Source organism: Carcharodon carcharias, chromosome 25 (assembly GCF_017639515.1).
Source record: "Carcharodon carcharias isolate sCarCar2 chromosome 25, sCarCar2.pri, whole genome shotgun sequence".
In the NCBI taxonomy this organism is placed as follows: Eukaryota; Metazoa; Chordata; class Chondrichthyes; order Lamniformes; family Lamnidae; genus Carcharodon; species Carcharodon carcharias.
In genome coordinates, this window is record NC_054491.1 from 44326909 (window position 1) to 44349537 (window position 22629).

The 22629-nt window shown below is 42.7% G+C and overlaps 1 protein-coding gene across 6 annotated transcripts in view; it reads right to left on the reverse strand.

Annotated features, from left to right (window-relative positions):
- Positions 1–22629, reverse strand: part of LOC121269532 (rho GTPase-activating protein 32-like) — a 524870-nt gene that overhangs the window by 223572 nt on the left and 278669 nt on the right. For all 6 annotated transcript variants that reach the window (XM_041174188.1, XM_041174184.1, XM_041174187.1 and 3 more), the window contains one exon: positions 18323–18409. In XM_041174188.1, coding sequence (XP_041030122.1) covers positions 18323–18409 — 87 coding nt within the window. The remainder of the gene's footprint in view (positions 1–18322; positions 18410–22629) is intronic.

Here is a 22629-nt window from a genome sequence, read left to right on the forward strand (position 1 = left end):
CTTCCTAAGGTAAAGGGCCCAAAACTACACACACTACTTCAAGTGCAGTCTAACCAAGATTCTATACAATTGAAGCAAGACTTCACCACTCCTGTACTCAAATCCTCTTGTGGTAGAGGCTAAGGTACCATTAGCCTTCCTAATTTATTGTTCTCACTAGAGCGACGGAGATTGAGGGGCGACTTGATAGAAGTTTATAAAAATTATGATTGGCATGAACAGAGTAGATAGTCAGAAGCTTTTTCCCAGGGTGGAAGAGTCAATTATTAGGGGACATAGATTTAAGGTGAGAGGAGAAAACTATAGAGGAGATTTGCGGGGCAAGTTTTTTTACGTAGAGGGTAGTGAGTGTCTGGAATTCGCTGCCAGAGGAGGTGGTGGAAGCAGATATGATAGTGGTATTTAAGAGGCAGCTTGACAAATACATGAATAGGATGGGAATAGAGGGATACGGACCCCGGAAGTGCAAAATGTTTTAGTTGACGGGCAATATGATCAGCGCAGGCGTGGAGGGCCGAATGACCAGTTGCTGTGCTGTACTCTTCTTTGTTCTTTGTTTTTTTTTAATTGTTTGCTGCATCTGCATGTTAGCTTTCAGTGACTTATTGACGAGGACATTCAGGTCCCTTTGTATATCTACATTTTCTAACCTCTCACTATTTAAGAAATATTCTGCACATCTGTTCCTCCTACCAAAGTGGATAACCTCACATTTTTCCACATTATGTTCCATCTGCCATGTTCTTATCCACTAACTTAACCTGTCTATATCTCTTTGCAGCCTCTGTGTCCTCCCTACACCTTACCTTTCCACCTAGCTTTCTATCATCAGCAAACTTAGATAAACTGTCTCATCTAAGTCATTATTTTGATTGTAAATAGCCGAGGCCCCAGCACTGACCCTTGCGATGCGCCACTATTCACTATCTGCCAACTTGAAAAAGTCCCATTTATGCCCACTCTCTGCTCCATATCTGTTAGCCAATCCTCCATTTATGCTAATATATTTCCTCCAACTCCATCACATTTATCTTGCTTGTTAACCTTTTGTGTGGCACCTTCTCAAAAGCCTTTTGGAAATCCAGGCATACTACATCTACTGGTTCCCCTTTATCTATCTTACTAATTACATCCTCAAAAAACGCCAATAAATTTGTTAAACAGGACGTAAAACCATCTTGACTTGTTCTAATCACACTATGTTTTTCTAAGTTCATTGTTAACAATTACTTAATAATACATTCCAGCATTTTCCCAAAAACTGATGTTAGGTTAACTGTCCTGTAGCTCCCCATTTTATCTTTCCCTCTTATCTTAAAAAGTGAAGTAACATTTGCCAATTTCCCATCTGATGGGACCGGTCCTGAATCCAATGAATTCTGGAAAATTACAGCCAACTCGTCCAATATCTTTGTAGCTATTTCTTTTAGAACACTAGGGTGTAAACCCATCAGGCCCCAGAGATTTTAGTCCCTTAAGTTTCTCTAATTCTTTTTCTCTGTTGATATTAATTTCCCAAATTGCCTCACTCTTCTTGGCACCTAGTTTACTGTCTATTTCTGGAATGAAAATTGTCTTCAAATGTGAAGACAGACGCAAAATATTTGCACAATGTCACTGCCATTTCCTCAATTCTCCATGATAATTTCTCCTGTCTCTGATTCTAACGGCCTAAAGTTAACATTAGCTACTCTCTCTTACATACTTATAGAAGATCTTGCAATCTGTTTTTACATGACTGGCTAATTTACTCTCATTCTATTTTTTTCCTTTTTATCAACTTTTTAGTCACCCTTTGCTGATTTCTACAACACTCCCAAACCAGAGACTTGTTGCTGCTTATTGAAATAATGTAAGCCTCTTCTTTTAAGCTAATACTATCACTAATTTCCTGGGAGAGCCACGGGTGGGTCTTTGTTGAGTTTTTGTTTTCCATGGAATGTGCTTTTGGTTGGACATTTTAAATTATTTCTTTAAATGTTTCCCACTGTTAATTTGCAGCCAGTAATCTATTTACCCAATTTACCCTAGCCAGTTCATCCCTCATAACTATGTGATTGGCTTTAAGTTTAAGATTGCTGTTTGTGATTGGAGTATGTTACTTTCAAATTTAACCTGGAATTCAATGGTATTATGATCACTATTTCCCAGTGGTATGTTACTATCACATTAACCCTGCTTCATTACACAATACAAGATCTAAGAAAGCTTTATCACTAGCTGGTTCCAAAATGTTTTGGTCCAATAAGCTGTCACAAAAACATTCCACAAACTCATCTTCTAGGCCACTCTTGCCAATTTGATTGTCTCAATCTATCTGAAGATGAAAGTGCCCCACAATTATTACATTGCCTTTGTTACAAGCTCCAATGATTTCTTGTTTAATGCTCTGTTCAACAGTATAATTACTGTTAGGGAGTCCATAAACTACTCCCACCAGTGCTTTCTGACTCTTGCTATTTCTAATTTCCACTGATTTCTACTGATTTTACTTTATGATCTTCTGAGGCCAGATCCCTTCTCTCTGAAGTCCTCCTGTCATCCTTTACTATCAGGGCTACCCCTCCCACTTTGCCATTTCATCTGTCTTTCCAAAATATTGTGTACCATGGAATATTGATTTCCCAACCTTGATTATCTTGCAACCATGTCTCCAAAATGGTGATTAGATCTCAATCATTTACTTATATTTGTGCCACCAGTTCACCTATCTTATTGCATTGCTTTGTGCATTCAGATAAAGAATCTTTAATTTCATTATTTTCTTTCTATCCCCTGTAATGACCTTATTCATTCATGTACAATTTTTGATCAATGCTCTGTCTCCTTTCTGCCCCACTCTCTGCTTGTCTTTACCCAAACTGATATGCTCCTCCAATGCCTTAACCTTTCACTTTGGATTTCTAAATCACTCTTCACTTGAGCCCTCCCCCAGCTCTGTTAGTTTAAAGTCATGTTCACAGCTCTAGTTATACAATTGGCCAGGACACTGGTCTCAGCCTGGTTCAAGTATAGCCCCTCCTAACTGAATAGCTCAGTCTTCCGAGTACTGATGACAATGTCCAATGAATCAAGACCTCCGTCCCACACCGCTCTTTGAGCCATGCGTTTATTTCTCTAATCTGCTTGGTCTTACGCCAACTGGTCCGTGGTGAACAAAGGGTTTGAGGGCACAGAGGGTTTTACAAATGCACATCCTCTTGCTGAGCCTGTAATTTTACAGTTTGCAGTTGTCCACTCTCAAGAGTGCTCAGTAGCACCACTACAGACCGAGCTGGCCGAGTCCTAAATGACATAGCTGCTAGACTAGGCCTATGGCAGGGTGAGGGAACCAAGAAGGAAAAACATACTTGACCTTATCCTCACCAACCTGACTGCCATAGGTTCATCTGTCTATGACAGTATCGATAGGAGTGACCACTGCAGTCCTTTTGGAGATGAAGTCCCGTCTTCACGTTGAGGATACCCTTCGTGCTAAATGGGATAGATTTCAAACAGATCTAGCAACTCAAGGTGCCAGACCTGCTGAGTTTTTCCAGGTAATTCTGTTTTTGTTCTAGCAACTCAAGACTGGGCATTCATGAGGCGCAATGAGCCATCAGCAGCACTGTACTCAACCAAAATCTGTAACCTCATGGCCTGACATATCCTCTACTCTACCATTACCACCAAGCCTTGGGATCAACCCTGTTTCAATGAAGAGTGCAGGAGGGCACGTCAGGAGCAGCACTAGGCATACTCAAAACTGAGGCATGAACCTGCTGAAGCTATAACACAGGACTACTTGCATGCCAAACAGCATCAGCAGCAAGCAACAGACAGACTAGGCGATTCCACAATCAATGGATCAGATCTAAGCTTTACACATCCAGTCATGAATGGTGGTAAGCAATTAAACAACTCAATGGAGGAGACGACTCCACAAATACTCCCATCCTCAATGATGGGGGGGGGGGGAGGAGGGGCACCACATCAGTGCAAAAGATAAGGCTGAAGCATTTGCAACAACTTTCAGCCTGAAGTGTCAAGTGGATGATCCATCTCAACCTCTTTATGAGGTCCCCAGCATCACAGATGCCAATCTTCAGCCAATTTGATTCACTCCATGTGACATCAAAAAAATGGCAGAAGGCATTGGATACTGCAAAGGCTATGGGCCCCGACAAGAATACGGCAACAGTACTGAAGATTTGTGCTCCAGAACCTGCTGCACCCCTTGCCAAGTTGGTCCAGTACAGCCACAACACTTGCATCTACCCAGTAATGTGGAAAATTGCCCAGGTATGCCCTGTACACAAAAAGCAGGACAAATCCAACCCGTCAATTACTGCCCCATCAGTCTACTCTAGATCATCAATAAAGTAATCGACAGTGCTATCAAGTGGCATTTGCTTTGCAATAACCTGCTCACCTGACGCTCAGTTTGTATTCTGCCAGGGTCAATCAGCTCCTGACCTCATTATAGCCTTGTTTCAAACACGGACAAAAGAGCTCAACTCCAGAAGTGAGGTGAGAGTGACTGCTCTTGACATCAAGGTAGCGTGTGACATCAAGGAGCCCTAGCAAAACTGGAGTCAATGGGAATCAGGGGAAAAACTCCCTGGTGGTTGAAGTCACAGCAAGCACAAAGGAAGATGGCTGCAGTTGTTGGGGGTCAATCATCTCAGTTCCAGGGTATCACTGCAGGAGTTCCTCAAGGTAGTGTCCTCAGCATAACCATATTCAGCTGCTTCATCAATGACCTTCCTTCCATCATAAGGTCGGAAGTAGGGATGTTCGCTGATGATTGTACAAGGTTCAGCACCATTCGCAACTCCTCAGATACTGGAGCAGTCCATGTCCAAATGCAGCAAGACCAAGCTTGGGCTGACAAGTAACAAGTAACATTCACACCACACAAGTGCCAGACAATGACCATCTCTTCCAACAAGAGAGAATCTAACCATCTCCCCATGACATTCAATGGCATTACCATCACTGAATCTCCTGCTATCAACAGCCTGGGGGTTACCAGTGACCAGAAACTGAACTGGACTAGCCTTACAAATACTGTGGCTACAAGAGCAGATGAGAGGCTAGGAATTAGAGGCATATGGCGAGTAATTCACGTCCAGACTCCCCAAAGCCTCTCCACCATCTATAGTGCACAAGTCAGAAGGGTGATGGAATACTCTCCACTTGCCCAGGCGAGTGCAGCTTCCACAACACTCAAGAAGCTTGATACCATCTAGGACAAAGCAGCCCATTGATTGGTACCCCTTCCACAGAAATTCACCCCCTTCACCACCGACGCACAATGGCAGCAGCGTATACCATCTACAAGATGCACTGCAGGAATTCGCGAAGGCCCCTTAGATAGCATCTTCCAAACCCACAAATGCTACCATCCAAAAGGATAAGGGCAGCAGACACATGGGAACACAACCACCTGGAAGTTCTCCTCCAAGCCACACTCCACTCTAACTTGGAAATATATCGCCGTTCCTTCACTGTCGCTGGGTCAAAATCTTGGAACTCCCTCCCTGACAGCACTGTGGGTGTAACTACGCTAACCACATGGACTGCAGCAGTTCAAGAAGGCAGCTCACCATCACCTACTCAAGGGTAATTAGGGGTGGGCAATAATTGCTGGCCTAGCCAACAACATCCACATCCCAAAAAATGAATAAAAAAGTTACCAGAAAAAATTAATTCTGTTGTTGGATTAAAAAAAGGGTCTTCAGGTTGTCAGAGAGCAGTGGAGGTCCCCAGTATGAAGGAGTAGCTGGCAGCGAGGTACAGGAGTGAGCCGCTGCAGAGCGGAGCCCCAAGTCGCTGGGGGATGTGGGGAGGGAGGAAGAGGCTGACTGCTGAGTGAGAGAGTGCGCGTGAGAGTGAGTGCGTGCGTGGGAGAATGAGTGAGTAGGGAGAGAGTGAGAGAACATGTGAGAATGAGAGAGAGAGAGAGAGCACGAGGGAGAGAGTGAGTGTGAGAGTGCAAGAGAGTGAGTGTGAGAGTGTCTGCATGACAGTTACAGCTCCGCTTTTCACCATTGTCTGATGGTTGTGGACTTGAAATGCAGGAAACAACCTAACAGCCCAGTTGGTAAAGATGTGACTGGCTTGGTCCCTGGCCTGCACTGCACTAACTGCTCTCAGCACAGGTAGCAGTAAAAGTGCTAGAATTGCTATCAGTGGGCCTAGAACAAGGAGGGCAAAATCAACCCAGTCGTTCCTACACAATATCACCATCGATCCAGTGAACCCTTCTGCAAGTGTTCACTCGGGCAGCTGAGGGTGAGGGTAGCATCAAACTCAGCTCCAAGTGATCGCCTGACACTCACCACCTAGGCTCATAAGCAAAGAATGGCATTTGTAATAGGTATTGGAGGGCATCAGATTGCCAGAGTCAGCCCCTTCAGCAGCAGAAGGCATAAACCTTGGAAACAATTCCATCTCAATTAGGGGACTACAATAAGGTCCACCAGCAGACTGTCTCCCGCAAGCATGCTCTCTTGCTCCCCCTCTCGACCCCCCGCACACACACACACTCTCCCTCCCCCCCCCACCAACGCACGCACGCACAGAGCAGTCAGCACCCCCCACCCACCCATTGACCTGGGGCTCCACTCCTGGGCCTCACAGCCAGCATCTCCTCCCTGGGACCCCAGCACTCCGCTCCACCTCACTCTGCTCTCCGGATCCTGGATGGAGCTGCCAGGGTTCTGCTCCAGCAGCACTACAACACTGGTCAGGGAGCCACACCTCACGTCGATGGGAGCTGCCACTAGCTTCCTGGCTTTGCAATGAAGAACATTGTACTAGATTATGACAGGTTTTCCATTCTCCACCTTACGTTTCTTCTGACAGAGTTGATTCAGCAATTATGAATCTATGTCAGTCACTGTGTTCAACGGTAAGCTAAACACTGAATAAATGATGGCCTGAAGGTTACATTGATATAAAGATGTCCTTTACAGTCGCAAGTGCACTGAGAAACTGGTAGAGCCGAGTCAGAAGCCCCAAGCCCCTAACCACCTACAGCTCAACCAGAAATCTGGAGACAGATTCTTGCATTCTCACAACGTTCCCAGTGACCTCACCCACTGTCCTCCTAAAGCATAGAACAGAAAACCCCAGCTTCTATCAGTTAGCTGACATCTAGCTCCTGGGCAGGACATGAATTAAAGAAAAAAAATTAAATTAACCAGGATTTACACTCCTGATGTACTAACTGAGTACTGGTGGAAAGTGCAGACACAGAGATCAGGTGAGAACAGGACAGGGCTGGGTCCAGGAAATGGAGGTCAGCCAAAACTGGTCCCCAACTACACTCATCAAATTCAGGAGCTGGGAAAGAAAAAATGAAATTTACACTTATAAACAAGAGAGGAAGCAAGCATGCAGGAACTGCATTTTCTATAAACTCAGCTGATTCATGCTCAGTTTATTGTTCAATAAGGGAAGAAGAGCAGCACTATCCGCGACTTTTTCTACAATGGAATCACCTCCATCTCAAAAAGAATTACAAGATTACTCGGCATAGATCAGCCGCACAAAAATACTTTGCTTAAACAATAAGGCAATTTTCTGCTCTCCCCAGAAAGTCCCCATGCATTTCTCAAGAACATAGCAATTGTTAGATAAGAAAAGACTGAAGTCCATCTGTTTCATCTTCTACCATCCTGGTAGTTCCATAATACAATAGTTATGGAGTTGTTGACTAATAGAGACCAACAGACCCAGACATGAGGTGACGTTTTACACATACAAATTCACCTGTGACATGTCATGTCTCAAATTACTCAGTCGCATTGCATTTGAATGAATCAATACTGCATATTCCCACCATCTGTCTAGGAAGCCTATTTCATAGGACAACCACTTGTTCACAAATGTTGTTTCCACTGGTCAGTTTGGAATTTCCTTTCTCCTAAGCACAAGGCGTGTCCTCTGGTTCTGCTGTTCTGGACAAGGTGAAACAGCTTTCATGGTCTGCACTGTTTAGTCCCCTTAGAATCACCTCCATGCCTTCACTGTTCCAGCGTGAACACATCCAATTTACATAATTGCTCTTCGTAATCCCTCAATCATTCCAGTTGCTCTTCTGTATCCTTTCAATAACTGCAATATCCTTTCTTTACTCAGGCAACAACAGAACTATGCACAGTATTCCAAATGTAGCTGCGCCAATGATTTAGAAACTAGGATTACCTCACTCTTATGGCTCAATATTGATGTTTTAATGCATCCCAACATCTGATTTGTTTTATTCATTATTGTTAAGAATTCTTAGGTTAATTTCAATTTATTGAAGATGAGGATTTTAGATCTCTCTATATCCATTATTTTCTTTCCACTACAAAAACAAAAATACCTGGAAAAACTCAGCAGGTCTGGCAGCATCTGCGGAGAGGAACACAGTTAACGTTTCGAGTCTGAATGACCCTTCAACAGAACTAAGTAAAAATAGAAGAGGGGTGAAATATAAGCTGCTTTAAGGGGAGCTGGGACAAGTAGAGCACAGACTAAAGGACAAAGAGGTGTTGAAGGTGGTGGTATTATCTAAGGAATGTGCTAATTAAGGGTAGAAAGCAGGACAAGCAAGGTACAAATAGCCCTAGTGGAGGTGGGGTGGGGGTAAAGGAATCAAAAAAGGCTAAAAGGTAGAGATAAAACAATAGATGGAAATATATTTTCTTTCCACTGATATGATAGTCAGTTCCTGGGCTTTTTCACCACCACGTGAAGAACTCTGCATTTCTCTACATTGAACTTCATCTGTCACTTGAACTCCTAATTCCAAAGTACATTCAATCCTCCTGCAATTTATCCTGTCGAATATTTCACTCTACCACTTTCACAGGTTTGTTTTATTTGCAGATTTAGTCATTGTGTTTGTGGTATCTAGCTCCATATTATTTGTGAAAATATTAAGTGACAGCAGTCCAAAAACTGTGGAACCCAAATGGTAACATTCTCTCAAGCTGATGACATTGTCTATATCATTACTCTATGGGTCCTATCAGCCAACCAATTACACAGTCATTGTAAATTATTTCCAGACTCCAGCTTTATTTCAGTGCCAGCCTTTCCAGAGGAACTACATGAAAGGCCTTACTGAAATCCAAGTTCACCACATCCACTGCCATATCCCGATCAAGCTCCTCTGTCCTGCCCTTAAATAAAACCAGTAAATTATATCGACAGACCATCCTGTTCATGAATGCATACTTGGGGATCATTATGATTTTATTTCCATCCAGATGTTCCATAATCTTTTCCTTAGCAAGGGATACTATAACTTTATCCGCAATGGACGCCCACATCACTGACCTGCAGCATCCTGCATCACTTTTTCGAAAAACAGGAGTAACACCTGTTTTTCTCCAGTTTCCAGGGACCTCTCCAGTACTCAGTGATTTCTGGAAGATTTGTGCCAGAGTTCCTGCAATTTCCTCTCTTATTTCCTTTAGAATCTTTGGATGCATCTTAACCGGCCCCTGAGATTTATTCACCTTAAGTTTGCACAGCTGTTCTGCAACTGTACTGGTAGTAATAAGGATGAAGTCACAATTTATCACCCACACCCTGTAGCTCCCTTTCTAAATCAAATTAATCAATTGCCTGTCTCCTTCTTAAACTGATTCAGCACTTCTGCAGCCTGAATTATATCAGTTATCCTGCCCTCACCCAACTTCATTCTTAGTGTCCTCACTCCTCCTGTTCTTTTCACATAACTAATAACTTTTTCTTATCCTATTACCTGGTTTGATGAGTAGCAGCAATACTAGACCAGAATGAGCATAAATCCACACTCCCATCTAACAGCATACTTTCCCAAACAACTCTGCATCAGCTCTTAGGCCAGGCTAAAGCTGTGACCCACTAAATCAACAAGTTATCTAAGGCCTGGCAATGAGGGAGAGAACTGACGAATCTCCATGCAGACTAGAAATTTTCATTAATAAGGAGAGGCAAGAGTTTATCACTAGACTTTTCACAGAACATAATCAACAACCTTGCATCTCTGGCTGGTCATCCAAGACTTTGCTTTCAAGACCTTTCAATACAAACAGCCTGCATGTAAATGGCACATTTAACATGGTAAAACATGCCAAGGCACTTCACAGAATTGTTACCAAACAAAATTTGACACTGAGCCATATAAGGAGATATTAAAGCAAATGACCAAAATCTTGGACAATTAGGTCAAAAGGCTGCAAACTTACATACAAACAAACGTACAAATTAGGAGGAGATAAGCTAGAGAAAGATGCAAGTTCAATGCTAGGAGTGGGGCGTAGCTTACTGTTTTCTGGCCGACAGGCTGGGGAAAAGAGGGAAGCAACAGAGGCAACCAATCAAATGCTCTTGATCTTAATGACAAAGAAGTCCTTGAGCCCATGGGCTTCTTGTTGGAGATAAAGGTGGAGGAGACATGAATGAGGGTTTTAAGATGATGGTTTGCAATAGAGAAAGGAAGTCAGGATTGTCTTTGCATTCCAGGGTGATGCTGGAATAGTGAGCAGTATTGGCTGATGAGAGCAAGATCCAGTTATGGCAATTACTATTTAAAATAGTTGTCACCATATTCATCTAAGTTGTGTCCCTTAAACTCAAAGAGGGCTGTACCCGAGAATGGCTGGAGTAAGAGTCATGGCTTTGCAGGGATCTAGGGCATCAAAGCTGGAGGCAAGGACGTGCTTGAAAATCTTCAGAAACATCGTGGAGAATAGAAAGCTAAAATTTAGGATGTTGAGAAATGGAAGAGAGTTTTTTTTTTCCTTCTGAGGTTGACACAAAAGGAAGCAGGGTTGGGAGGGAGAAGGGGGATGTGAATGGACAGTAATAAGGAAGTGATTAGAGATGGCTTTATCATGACTGACACAATGGGAATAGCAAGGCCATGAGAGAATACGATCAAGTAAGTGGCTGTAAACATGCATTCGATTTCCCAAACAGAAATGTAATTGAATTATAATTCATAAATAGTCTCCTCACGTGCCCTGAAATTGAAAAGATTCTCTTAATTTATGACCCACCCTGTTTACAATTATAAAAAAGCATATTTTAACATATGGATTTGGAAGAAAAATTGAGGGATCAGCAGACAATTCCCCTAATTTTCTTCTAAAAAAGCACAGGGTAATGCATGGGTACCAGTCGCCCTCCAGGGCCTAATCCAAAACGTTCATCTTCACTGGTCTGATCATGTTCCTTTGTCACTCCCCACACTACCTTCCCCCACCACCATTTATGTATTTGAAACCACGAGAGAAGTTCCTTTTTAAATATCACAATGGCACAGGAGTACCAAGAATGTACAGCATCCATTACACTGCACTCCAATCAACCCAGACCTCACTCCACCTCACCATTACAACTCTTGAGTTCTGTAAAGGTCTCCAAATTGCTGTAAATCTAATTATCAGTTTTCCACTATTCAGTGGTCCATAACACATTGAATCCAAACACACACTGTCTGAGTACATTCTTCAATAAGAACTTTGTTCTCAATGGTTCCCTAGAGTGGGTAGTGATCCCTGTTCCAAAGTCCTCCATGTATGAAGTCATTCTCCACCACCTGTCTAAATGGAAACTGCTATGGCAAACATGCATCCCTGAATCCATCTTATGTTCAGCACCAAAACCCAAAACATACAGTGTGAGGTTTACAGAATGAGCCACAATGTTCTCTGGGTTTGTCTAGAGGTTCCCAAATGTTGGATCAGAAGACAATTTTACCCAGCCCTTATGCAGGACAGCAGCAAGAACCATTCAGAAAGGAGAGATGTGTTACATATTTGACTTGGCTTACATTCCTTCCAATTTTTTGTTTCGTTATTAATCTCAAATTGATAAGCTTTAAAAGACAGAGAATTTAAGAGTAACTCCCCAAAGAGTCGTTAGGACTGTGGGATTGTGGAAACCATTTAGGGAATTGGATGAACAGGACACAGCAGGTATTACTGGAGTTAAAGCATGTGCACCGGAAGCATGTGAAACAAGAATTAGCCCGGTTTCAAATTAGAAAGTGTTTCTAAATTGTCGCTACTTATTTGAATTTTAGCTAGGCCTAGGCACAAGAATGCTTAAAATAGAAACCATTTATGGCTGCTTTTTCTGATGATTTCCCCTATTCTTTGTCTCCACAGGAGGATCTGTAAGGAGTAAATACAAACAGTGGCTACATTTGAGAGGCTGCCTCTCCTTTGTTTACACTTTAGACTGAAAACACCAGGTCATTAGGATACAGGTAGTTGGTGTTGTTGGCTAAACACCTCAGTATCCAAGTATTAATATGGGATATTGAGAGGAAACCATTATGATCACTTAGAAACTGAAGTGTTAGACACAAAACCTACCAAGGTGTCAAAAGCCATATCCTCTCTGCTTTAAGATATAACTGATTAAAGACTTGTTTCCTGTTTGTTGAGAAAGTATTGGAGACAGCTTCAATGAAATCTGTTAGTGCAGGAAAAAAACCTTTGATTTAAGATGAGAGAAGCTTCCTGTAACAGGTATAATTACTGCTGCCTTTTGAGCATAACTGTCCTTCATTTAATTCATGAATATGTTCAGGGTTACAGTACAAAAACACTGCAAAGCCAGAATCATCAATACTGCCACTTTGGAGGGGAAAGCACTTCAGCAATCCAAATAGGTTAACTTGCTTTCAGGAAATGAATTAAACTAACAGAATTAAACACCACATTGCTTTCTCTGCTAACTAAATTTGTCTCTTTGCATGTTATTTTCTTGTAATAAACCTAATTAGAGGTTTTAGCCTGAATTGGATGATTTTTCCATGTACTGTTTTTCTACTTAACAGAGCAGCAGTGTGCAGTGGACAATTAAAACTATTTCCAGCTTCTATCCCGGTGGTATAATTAAGTTGTTAATCTGGAGGTATAACATTTACATCACCTCATATATAAAGGAAAGTTTTTTGGGGGGGGAGGTGGTGGAGAGGACAGAGGGGCGCAACAGGCTTGCTTTAGGAAGCCTCTTTTTGAATAAGAACATATAGTGTTGAAAGAAGGCCATAATCATGACAGAGCAATAGGACAGAGCCTGGAATCACAATGCTACAGTAATCCAATTCCTTAGTCCTTCTGTATTTTCCATTAAATGTGTCCATGCTATTTGCTTCAACAATTCCATGCGGTAATGAATTCCCCATTCTAATTACTCTCTAAGTAAAGAAATTCCTCCTGAATTTCCTATTTGATTTATTGGTGACTATCTTACATTTAAAGATCATATTTGTAGATATATTTATTGACACTCCCACAAAAGGAAACATTTTCCCTGCGCCTATTCTATCAAAACCTTCCATAATCTTAAAGACTTCTATTGGGTCACCATTCAGTCTACTTCCTGCTAAGACTTTTCTGATAGGTATAAACTCCAGGGCATCATCTTTAAAAATTATTTTTTGCACCTTCTCCACAGCCTTGAAATTCTTTACGGAATATGAGGGCAAGATCATAGAATGGAATTGTACAAGACTAAAGGGGACCATCTGACCCATCATATCCATGCCAACTTTCTGCAAGAACTCAGCTAGTCCCAACCTCCCAGCTTTTCTTCCATAGCCCTGAAAATTGTTTCTCTTCAGATAATTAGCCAAATCCCTATTGAAAGCCATGACTGAATGTGCCTCCATCACACTCTTTGACAGTTAATTCGAGACCCTAACCACTTACTGTGTAAAAATGGTTTTTCCTCATGTTACAGCAGTGGTGGGTTAACTTTTAGAAACAATAATCAGGACAAATAAAATCAACATGCACTTGGGAGAGGTTTGAGTTAATTAAGGATAGCCAGCACAGATTTGTTAAAGGCAGATGGTGTTTAACTAAACGAAAGGAATTTTTGATGAAGCAACAAAGAAGGTAGACAAAGGGAAAGCAGTGGATATTATATAAAAACAAAAAACTGCAGATGCTGGAAATCCAAAACAAAAACAGAATTACCTGGAAAAACTCAGCAGGTCTGGCAGCATCGGCGGAGAAGAGCAAAGTTGACGTTTCGAGTCCTCATGACCCTTCAACAGAACTAGGTGAATCCAAGGAGAGGGGTGAAACAAAAGCTGGTTTAAGATGGGGGGTGGGGGGAGAGAAGTGGAGGGGGTGTGGTTGTAGGGACAAGCAAGCAGTGATAGGAGCAGATAATCAAAAGATGTCACAGACAAAAGAACAAAAGAACACAGAGGTGTTGAAGTTGGTGATATTATCTAAATGAATGTGCTAATTAAGAATGGATGGTAGGGCGCTCAAGATATAGCTCTAGTGGGGGTGGGGGGGCATAAAAGATTTAAAAATAATGGAAATAGGTGGGAAAAGAAAAATCGATATAAATTATTGGAAAAAACAAAAGGAAGGGGGAAGAAACAGAAAAGGGGTAGGGATGGAGGAGGGAGTTCAAGATCTAAAGTTGTTGAATTCAATATTCAGTCCGGAAGGCTGTAAAATGCCTAGTCGGAAGATGAGGTCCTGTTCCTCCAGTTTGCGTTGGGTTTCACTGGAACAATGCAGCAAGCCAAGGACAGACATGTGGGCAAGGGAGCAGGGTAGAGTGTTAAAATGGCAAGCGACAGGGAGGTTTGGGTCATTCTTGCGGACAAACCGCAGGTGTTCTGCAAAGCGGTCGCCCAGTTTACGTTTGGTCTCTCCAATGTAGAGGAGACCACATTGGGAGCAACGAATACAGTAGACTAAGTTGGGGGAAATGCAAGTGAAATGCTGCTTCACTTGAAAGGAGTGTTTGGGCCCTTGGACGGTGAGGAGAGAGGAAGTGAAGGGGCAGGTGTTACATCTTTTGCGTGGGTATGGGGAGGTGCCATAGGTGGGGGTTGAGGAGTAGGGGGTGATGGAGGAGTGGACCAGGGTGTCCGGGAGGGAACGATCCCTACGGAATGCCGACAGGGTGGGCTGAAGGGAAGATGTGTTGGGTCGTGGCATCATGCTGGAGTTGGCGGAAATGGCGGAGGATGATCCTTTGAATGCGGAGGCTGGTGGGGTGATAAGTGAGGACAAGGGGGACCCTATCATGTTTCTGGGAGGGAGGAGAAGGCGTGAGGGCGGATGCGCGGGAGATGGGCCAGACACGGTTGAGGGCCCTGTCAATGACCGTGGGTGGAAAACCTCGGTTAAGGAAGGAGGAGGACATGTCAGAGGAACTGTTTTTGAAGGTAGCATCATCAGAACAGATGCGACGGAGGCGAAGGAACTGAGAGAATGGGATGGAGTCCTTACAGGAAGCGTGGTGTGAGGAGCTGTAGTTGAGGTAGCTGTGGGAGTCGGTAGGCTTGTAATGGATATTGGTGGACAGTCTATCACCAGAGATTGTGACAGAGAGGTCAAGGAAGGGAAGGGAAGTGTCAGAGATGGATCACGTGAAAATAATGGAGGGGTGGAGAGTGGAAGCAAAATTAATAAATTTTTCCAAGTCCCGACGAGAGCATGAAGCAGCACCGAAGTAATCATCGATGTACCGGAGAAGGAGTTGTGGGAGGGGGCCGGAGGAGGACTGGAACAAGGAATGTTCCACATACCCCATAAAGAGACAGGCATAGCTGGGGCTTATGGGGGTACCCATAGCCACACCTTTTATTTGGAGGGAGTGAGAGGAGTTGAAGGAGAAATTGTTCAGTGTGAGAACAAGTTCAGCCAGACGGAGGAGAGTAGTGGTGGATGGGGATTGTTCGGGCCTCTGTTCGAGGAAGAAGCTAAGGGTCCTCAGACCATCCTGGTGGGGGATGGAGGTGTAGAGGGATTGGACGTCCATGGTGAAGAGGAAGTGGTTGGGGCCAGGGAACTGTAAATTGCTGATGTGACGTAAGGTGTCAGAGGAATCACGGATGTAAGTGGGATGGGATTGGACAAGGGGAGAGAGAAGGGAGTCAAGATAACGAGAAATGAGTTCCGTGGGGCAGGAGCAAGCTGACACGATCGGTCTACCAGGACAGTTCTGTTTGTGGATTTTGGGTAGGAGGTAGAAGCGGGCCGTCCGAGGTTGGGCGACTATCAGGTTGGAAGCTGTGGGAGGGAGGAAGATCCCCAGAGGAGATGATGTCAGTCCTGGAAACAATGGCTTGATGTTCAGTGATGGGGTCATGGTCCAGGGAGAGGTAGGAGGAAGTGTCTGCGAGTTGGCGCTCAGTCTCTGCGAGGTAGAGGTCAGTGCGCCAGACAACAACAGCACCACCCTTGTCAGCGGGTTTGATGACAATGTCAGGGTTGGACCTGAGAGAACATATTATCTATGTTGATTTAACAAACCCTTTGACAAAGTATCACATAATAGACTGGTTAAGAAAAATTGAGGCTCACGGAATAGGAAGGTCAATGTCAACTTGAAAAGAAAATTGTCTTGAGGGCAGAAAACAGCGAGTCATTGTAAATGGCTGTTTGACAGACTGGAGGATGCTAGAAAGCGGTGCTCCCCAAGAGTCAGTGCTTTTTAAAATTATTATTCTAACATTCAAGAGTAAATTTTCAATATGTGCTGATGGTACCAAACCTGGAGCAATGGCAAACAGTGAGGATCACAATAATCAATTGTTGGCTAGCAGAATGGATAGATGGATTTTAATACAGAGAAGTGCGAGGTGATGCATTTTGGAAGAAAAGATAGGAAGAGGCAACATATACTAAATGTCACAATTCTAAAGAGTGTGCAGGGACAGAAGGAACTGGGGTTCATGTGCATAGATCTTTGAAAGTGACAGGACACATTGAGAGCATGATGAGCAAAGCATATGGGATGCTGGCCTTCATAAACCGAGGCACTGAGTACAAAAGCTCTGGTTAGGCAAAAACTAGAGTATTTCGTCTCATTCTGGTCACTACACTTTAGAAAGATATAAGATTCTTGAGATAGTGCAGAGGATATTTACCAGGATGGTTCCAAAGGTGAGGGGTTTTAGCTACAAGATTAGGTTGGAGGAGCTGGGGTTGTTCTTGTTGCAGCAAGTGAGATCGAGGGGACATTTGACAGAGGTGTACAAGATTACGACAGATTTAGATAAAGTAGACAAAGAAAAGCTGTTCCCATCAGCTGTTGGTACATAGGGAACATAAGATTTTGGGCAAGAGATGTGAGGAAGAACATTTTTTACACAGCAAGTGGTAATGGCCTGGAAATTATTATATATCAGAGTATTGGAAGTGGAGACAATGAATGATTTCAAAAGGAAATGGGATAGGTACTTGAAGGAAATAAACTTTTCAGGGATACGGGGATCAAGTGGGGAATTGGGACCAAATGCATCATTCTACAGGGAGTTGACAGTGACTCAATGGTCCTAATAGCCTCCTTCAGTATCCTAATGACTCATTGACTCTATGGCTCTTTTGCCAATGACTTTGCATCATTTGTCCTCTGGTTTCCTACCCTTCCACCAATGGAAATAGTTTCTCCCCAGTTACTCTGCCCAGACTCCCATTATTTTGAACACTTCCTATAAAATCTACTCTGAACCTTCGCTTCTCTAAGGAGAACAACATAGTTTCTCCGATCTCTCCTCATAACTGAAGTCCCAACATGATTTTCCATGATACATCTGTGCTGTCTTTCCTTAAATAATCCACATTTGACCAAGTGACTGTTAATATTGTCCCAGATTATAGTTTCTGAAAGTTTTCCCCCCCACCAAGCTTAAACTGACTGGCCTGAAGTACTGGGCTTATTATACTATTTTTTGAACAAGTGTGTAACATTTGCAATTCTCCAGTCCTCTGACCACCCATTATCTAAGGAGGATTGGAGGATCATGAACGTGCAATTTCCACCCTTACTTGTCTTGGTATACTCGAAAGCACGTGATCTGGTCCTGGTGACTTATCAACCTTAAGTACAGTCAGCCTTTCTATTACCTCAAGAACTGTACATACTACTCCACGTGTGATCTACCCAACATTCTACTGATCCATAAAAAGCATCATTAATGTAGAGTTCCATGCAGACATTATCAAGAGATGGAAGAAATAAGTAGACCTAGCCTCAATATAAATTAGAACCCATGCTTAAGTCTGGCCACTGTTTCCAATGGCAATGGCTGCAGCAAATTTGGTAAAAAACCTCTGGACTGCAGGGCCTGACTACCACAGACACCCCAGTGGCATGGTGCAGTATTGGACTATTCCAGGAGTATAACCACATTGATCAAGGACATTGTCTCACATATTTAGGCCAATGCATTTCTCTTCTATTATATTATCTGCCTCAACTAATACATCATCACATTGTGACTGTTATATGACAGAGCACAAGATGCATCAGTATAGGGGCTCATCTAGTTAAAGCCAATAGCCAATTGCATATGTAACCTTACCTGACAGGAGACCTGAACCAGAAACACAAGGTCTTTGGTATCAGCACCATTCTTGCTTGCATCACTCTGCTCCTCCGTCAGCGCCAGCTTCACAAGGCCAAGTAATCAGGAAGGGCAGAGGGGGTAAAAGGAACAAAAAGATTTTAAAAAACACATTAGTTCAAGGCCAAAAATTCATTAAATAATGCATGAGGGTCTACTTGTCACTGCTGACCCTGGAATGTATTATGCTGGAGTCTGTGTTAAACGAATTGGGGTTGGGTGTGGGGGGGGGGGGCTACAATCAGTGATGTCATTACCAGCTGGCTAATACGGGCCCTCGTCAATCAGTGATTTCCAGCCAGACCCAATCTACGTTTAAAAATAGATTGATCACCATAGGAAGCTTCAGATACACACATAGGCTCTGGATCAAAGTGTTAACATATTAAGTGTTCCGTTCCCCCAGATATAATAAAGACACAGCACATAATTAGCATAAAGAGAAGGATCAACCATTCATTCGCTATAAATGCTTTAGTGTCTTTTCTAATTCTGCCCAGAGAAAACAAAAAGCTGGGACTTGTATGTAATCTGACAAAATTAAAACCGTTTTTCTGTTTGACAATTCCACCCTCAGATTACTGCTGTGAAAATGGATTTGCTCTTTGCATTATTTGTGTAAGACAACTATGACGGCTGTAAGATTCTTGCAAAACCCAAGGCTTAATGAAGAAAAGCGCATGAATCCCATAAGTGCCTGTCCTTCTGATGGTGCACATTTATTAGATAACAAAAGGCTTGCTAAACAAGGCACCGAATGATCAAAGTGCACTGAGCAACACCCACTTAAAGGGGAGAATACCACTGCAGCCTCGCACTTACCCTTCCTAACAATGCTTTTCTCACAATATACAGACCAGCAGAGGTTTAGCAGCTCTTTTGAGTCATGTCCAGGCACAAGTTAAATGCTAGAGCTGTACAGCAAGAAACAATATCCATCCTCCAGAATCCGTCGCCTGTATCGAGCAGACCACACGGTGATCAGATTTTTTTTAATAACTGGAGTCGCTGAGCTCCCCGTTAACCCATTTCCGTACTGCCCGTTTCATGCTCAATTTGCTTAGCTAAGGCAGCTGCTCTGTAGTAGGAAGAGTCCCACAGGACTTGGACCGACAGCATGGAGCTCAGCAGCAGCCAAAAGCAACACAGGAGTACGTGCAGCAATGATGTGCCTGCCAGACATTTCACTGCTCAAAGCACTCAGTAGGGACATGAACAGTTCATGTAAGAGTCTTTATCTCAAACATGACATTCACTCATTAAATAAAAACAATGCTTCGCTTCTGAGCAGCCATGCAGCACTGTTCAGACTGACTGCGTATGCTGGAAGCCTATTAGGGTTGGGCTATTAGACAGATTCCGAATTCTCGCATTATATATCTTTTTCAAGCCAAAAGGTCAGAGTTGTGCTTAGTCCTAAACTTTCTAAATTACCCTTTTTCACTTCTCTTACTAGGAGGAATTATTTCAATGGTGCCAGTCAGAACTGAGGATTTTTCAAACACTGTGCTTACATTAGCTGGCCTTCGGTTAATTTCTGGTAAGGGATTCCATGCTGGCTCTGTGTTTCTCCTCCCCCAACCCCCACACAAACTGCACATGGTATTGAGCTCATCTTAACCTTCCCCCAGCAACTTTCTATTTAAAGTAAAATGCAGCACAGACTCTACGCCAGGATATGTACAAGGGTTTCAAAATTAGGAGCTGACTGCAAGCAAAGAGTCCAGTACTGAAGGATTTATTAAAGTGAAGTTGTGAAAAATAAGGGCTGGCTGAGCAATTTGGATGGATGATGAAGGGCAACCTTTAAGAAAATCAGACTATCTTGTAGCATTCATTTTTTTTGGGAATAGTAACAAGACATAGAACTGTAAGTAAATTCATTAACCCTTTTGGATTGATAACAGGGTCTCTCCACAAATTAACTGTCTGGACCAGAGTATTTTGAACATTGCAGGTGATATGCCCAAAACTCCATACAATCACCCAATTCTGATATCTGGCAACAAAAATGAGAGAAACATTTTACAAGAAAACACATGCGTAATTTTGAACGGCAATTAGCCTCTACAGGGTTAAACTCGGATAATGGGTTATTTCTGAACCAGCATTTCACCCTGGGGGTAAGGAGGTGGGTCTGCAACTTAACTAACAAAATTATAACGCTATTCCTTACTTCTAGCTCAGGAAGCAGAGCCATCTTTCATTATGCACCACAGAGCACTGCACTATAGCCCAGGGAGATGAAGCAGAAGCACAGTTATTAGGGAATCATATCTAGTAGAATTAGTCAAACATTTCCATTTGATCATCCAGTTAATAAAACTATGCAGGCTGCATTTTAACAAAGTGTATTCACCAAATAGATTCTTTATTTAGCTTGTTTAAATTAGGAGAACAGAATCTCTAATCCATCCCCCATTTAAAATCAAGACGACCCGCACACAAACCAATAAAACCTTTTACATTCTAGTGTGTGTTCAGGTCAGCAGCACATCCATTTGCTTTTGTTTCAGCAATCTGTCACTGCTTTTAATCCGATCACAGAACCTCACATCTCACCAATACTGACGGACAATGCAAATACAAAACCAAATTTAGAACGCTTTTTTGAAAATGGTAAAAGCGATTGGAAGCTGAACACCTGCAGTTCCTGGGCCCGAATAGCAGGTTGTTTTTCTCTTTTAGGTGACATATTCTTCATACTAACTTAGCTCTCAGTCTGGTTATTGAAGCACCTATATTTGAATTTTAATATTTGATTTGTGTTCTTTGTGTAAGCGCTCCTGTGCAATACGGCTTTCCCCAGGGACACGGGGGTTTGACACTCACTGTATCTACTGCTAATGTCGGACATCACAAATAATAACTATGCACATGGCATTTTCCACTCTGCCCTTACCCAGGAGCCATCACACTGTCCTTCAGAATTGCATTTGAAGGTTTTTAGTCCAGGGGACAGAAACCAATTTTCATTACTGCACAAAAGGAACTGGAGATGGCCACTCAGCCCCTCAAGTTTGGTTTGCTATTTAGTTAGAACATGATCTGTATTCATTAGTATTCTGTATTCCATTTATCCACTTTGGTTTGATAACCTTTGATATCCTTACCTCTAACGGTCTCAGTTTTGGAATTTTCAGTTGGCCTCAAGCCTCAATTGCTTTTTGTAGAAGGAGGAAGTTGCATATTTCCACTACCCTTTGCATGAGGAAGTGCTTCTGCACACCACCCCTGAAAGGTTTAGCTCTCAGTTTAAGGTTATGCTCCCTCATTCCGGATTCCTCCACAAAAGAAATAGTTTCTCTCTATGTACCCAATCAAATATTTCAGGGTCTCAACCATCTATCAGTTAGGTGTATAACCTCATATAGTCACTGGCCTTCGGTACTGCTGTCTTTCTGGAATTCAAAGTCCTACAAGACATGACTTTGGGCTCATGGAGAAAAATCAGGAATGTGCAACAAAGCTTTCTCAGATCAAACGTAATAAAAAGATAGGAGAAGGAATTCAAAACAAGATGTAGAAGTCAGGATGGGACAGCATACATGATCACGGAGTTTAAGGTAGACATGTAGAGAAGACCGTACCACACATTTAAACACATTTCCAACACCCTGTTCTCAGTAAGTCCTGCCCAATTCTTTCACTGCTATCTGCTACTCACCTCCTGCCCAGCATAACTTTGTGTTCTTCCTCAACAAGTTCATGCTTGATACCAAATGAGGCGCATATCATAAGCTCCTTGCCCCACCCCACCTCATACACTGCATGATTTGTTAGCATTAACTCTGTGCCTGAATACCTCCACCCCCCTTCCTTCCTCCAACAAGCTCTCCTCCAACATTCTTCCATCACCTAGTCATTATGGTGCTGTACTCCAGCAACAGTCAGCACCTTCAGGAAAGGAGCAGAGAAAAATCAGGCAGAATAAAAAGAAAATAGTAGAACTTCATTTCATGCACAGGAAAACAAAACCAGGCACTATACCTTGTGTACAGTATCAAGAAAGCACAGGGATCACCAGGAAATCTCCAGTGTCCATCACACCTATGCTAGATCTGAGTGAGCCACTTAGTTTCTTTCCCCACACTCTGTCAAATAACCTTTTTTTGCAAATATTTATTCACTTCCCTTTTATAACCCATAATTGAATCTGCTGCCCCACTCCCCTGTTTCTGGTCAGACATCCATCATTTAACCACTTTCTACATAAAACAAACCTCTTAGCCTCTTACTTCATTCTTTTGGTGATGATCTTAAAT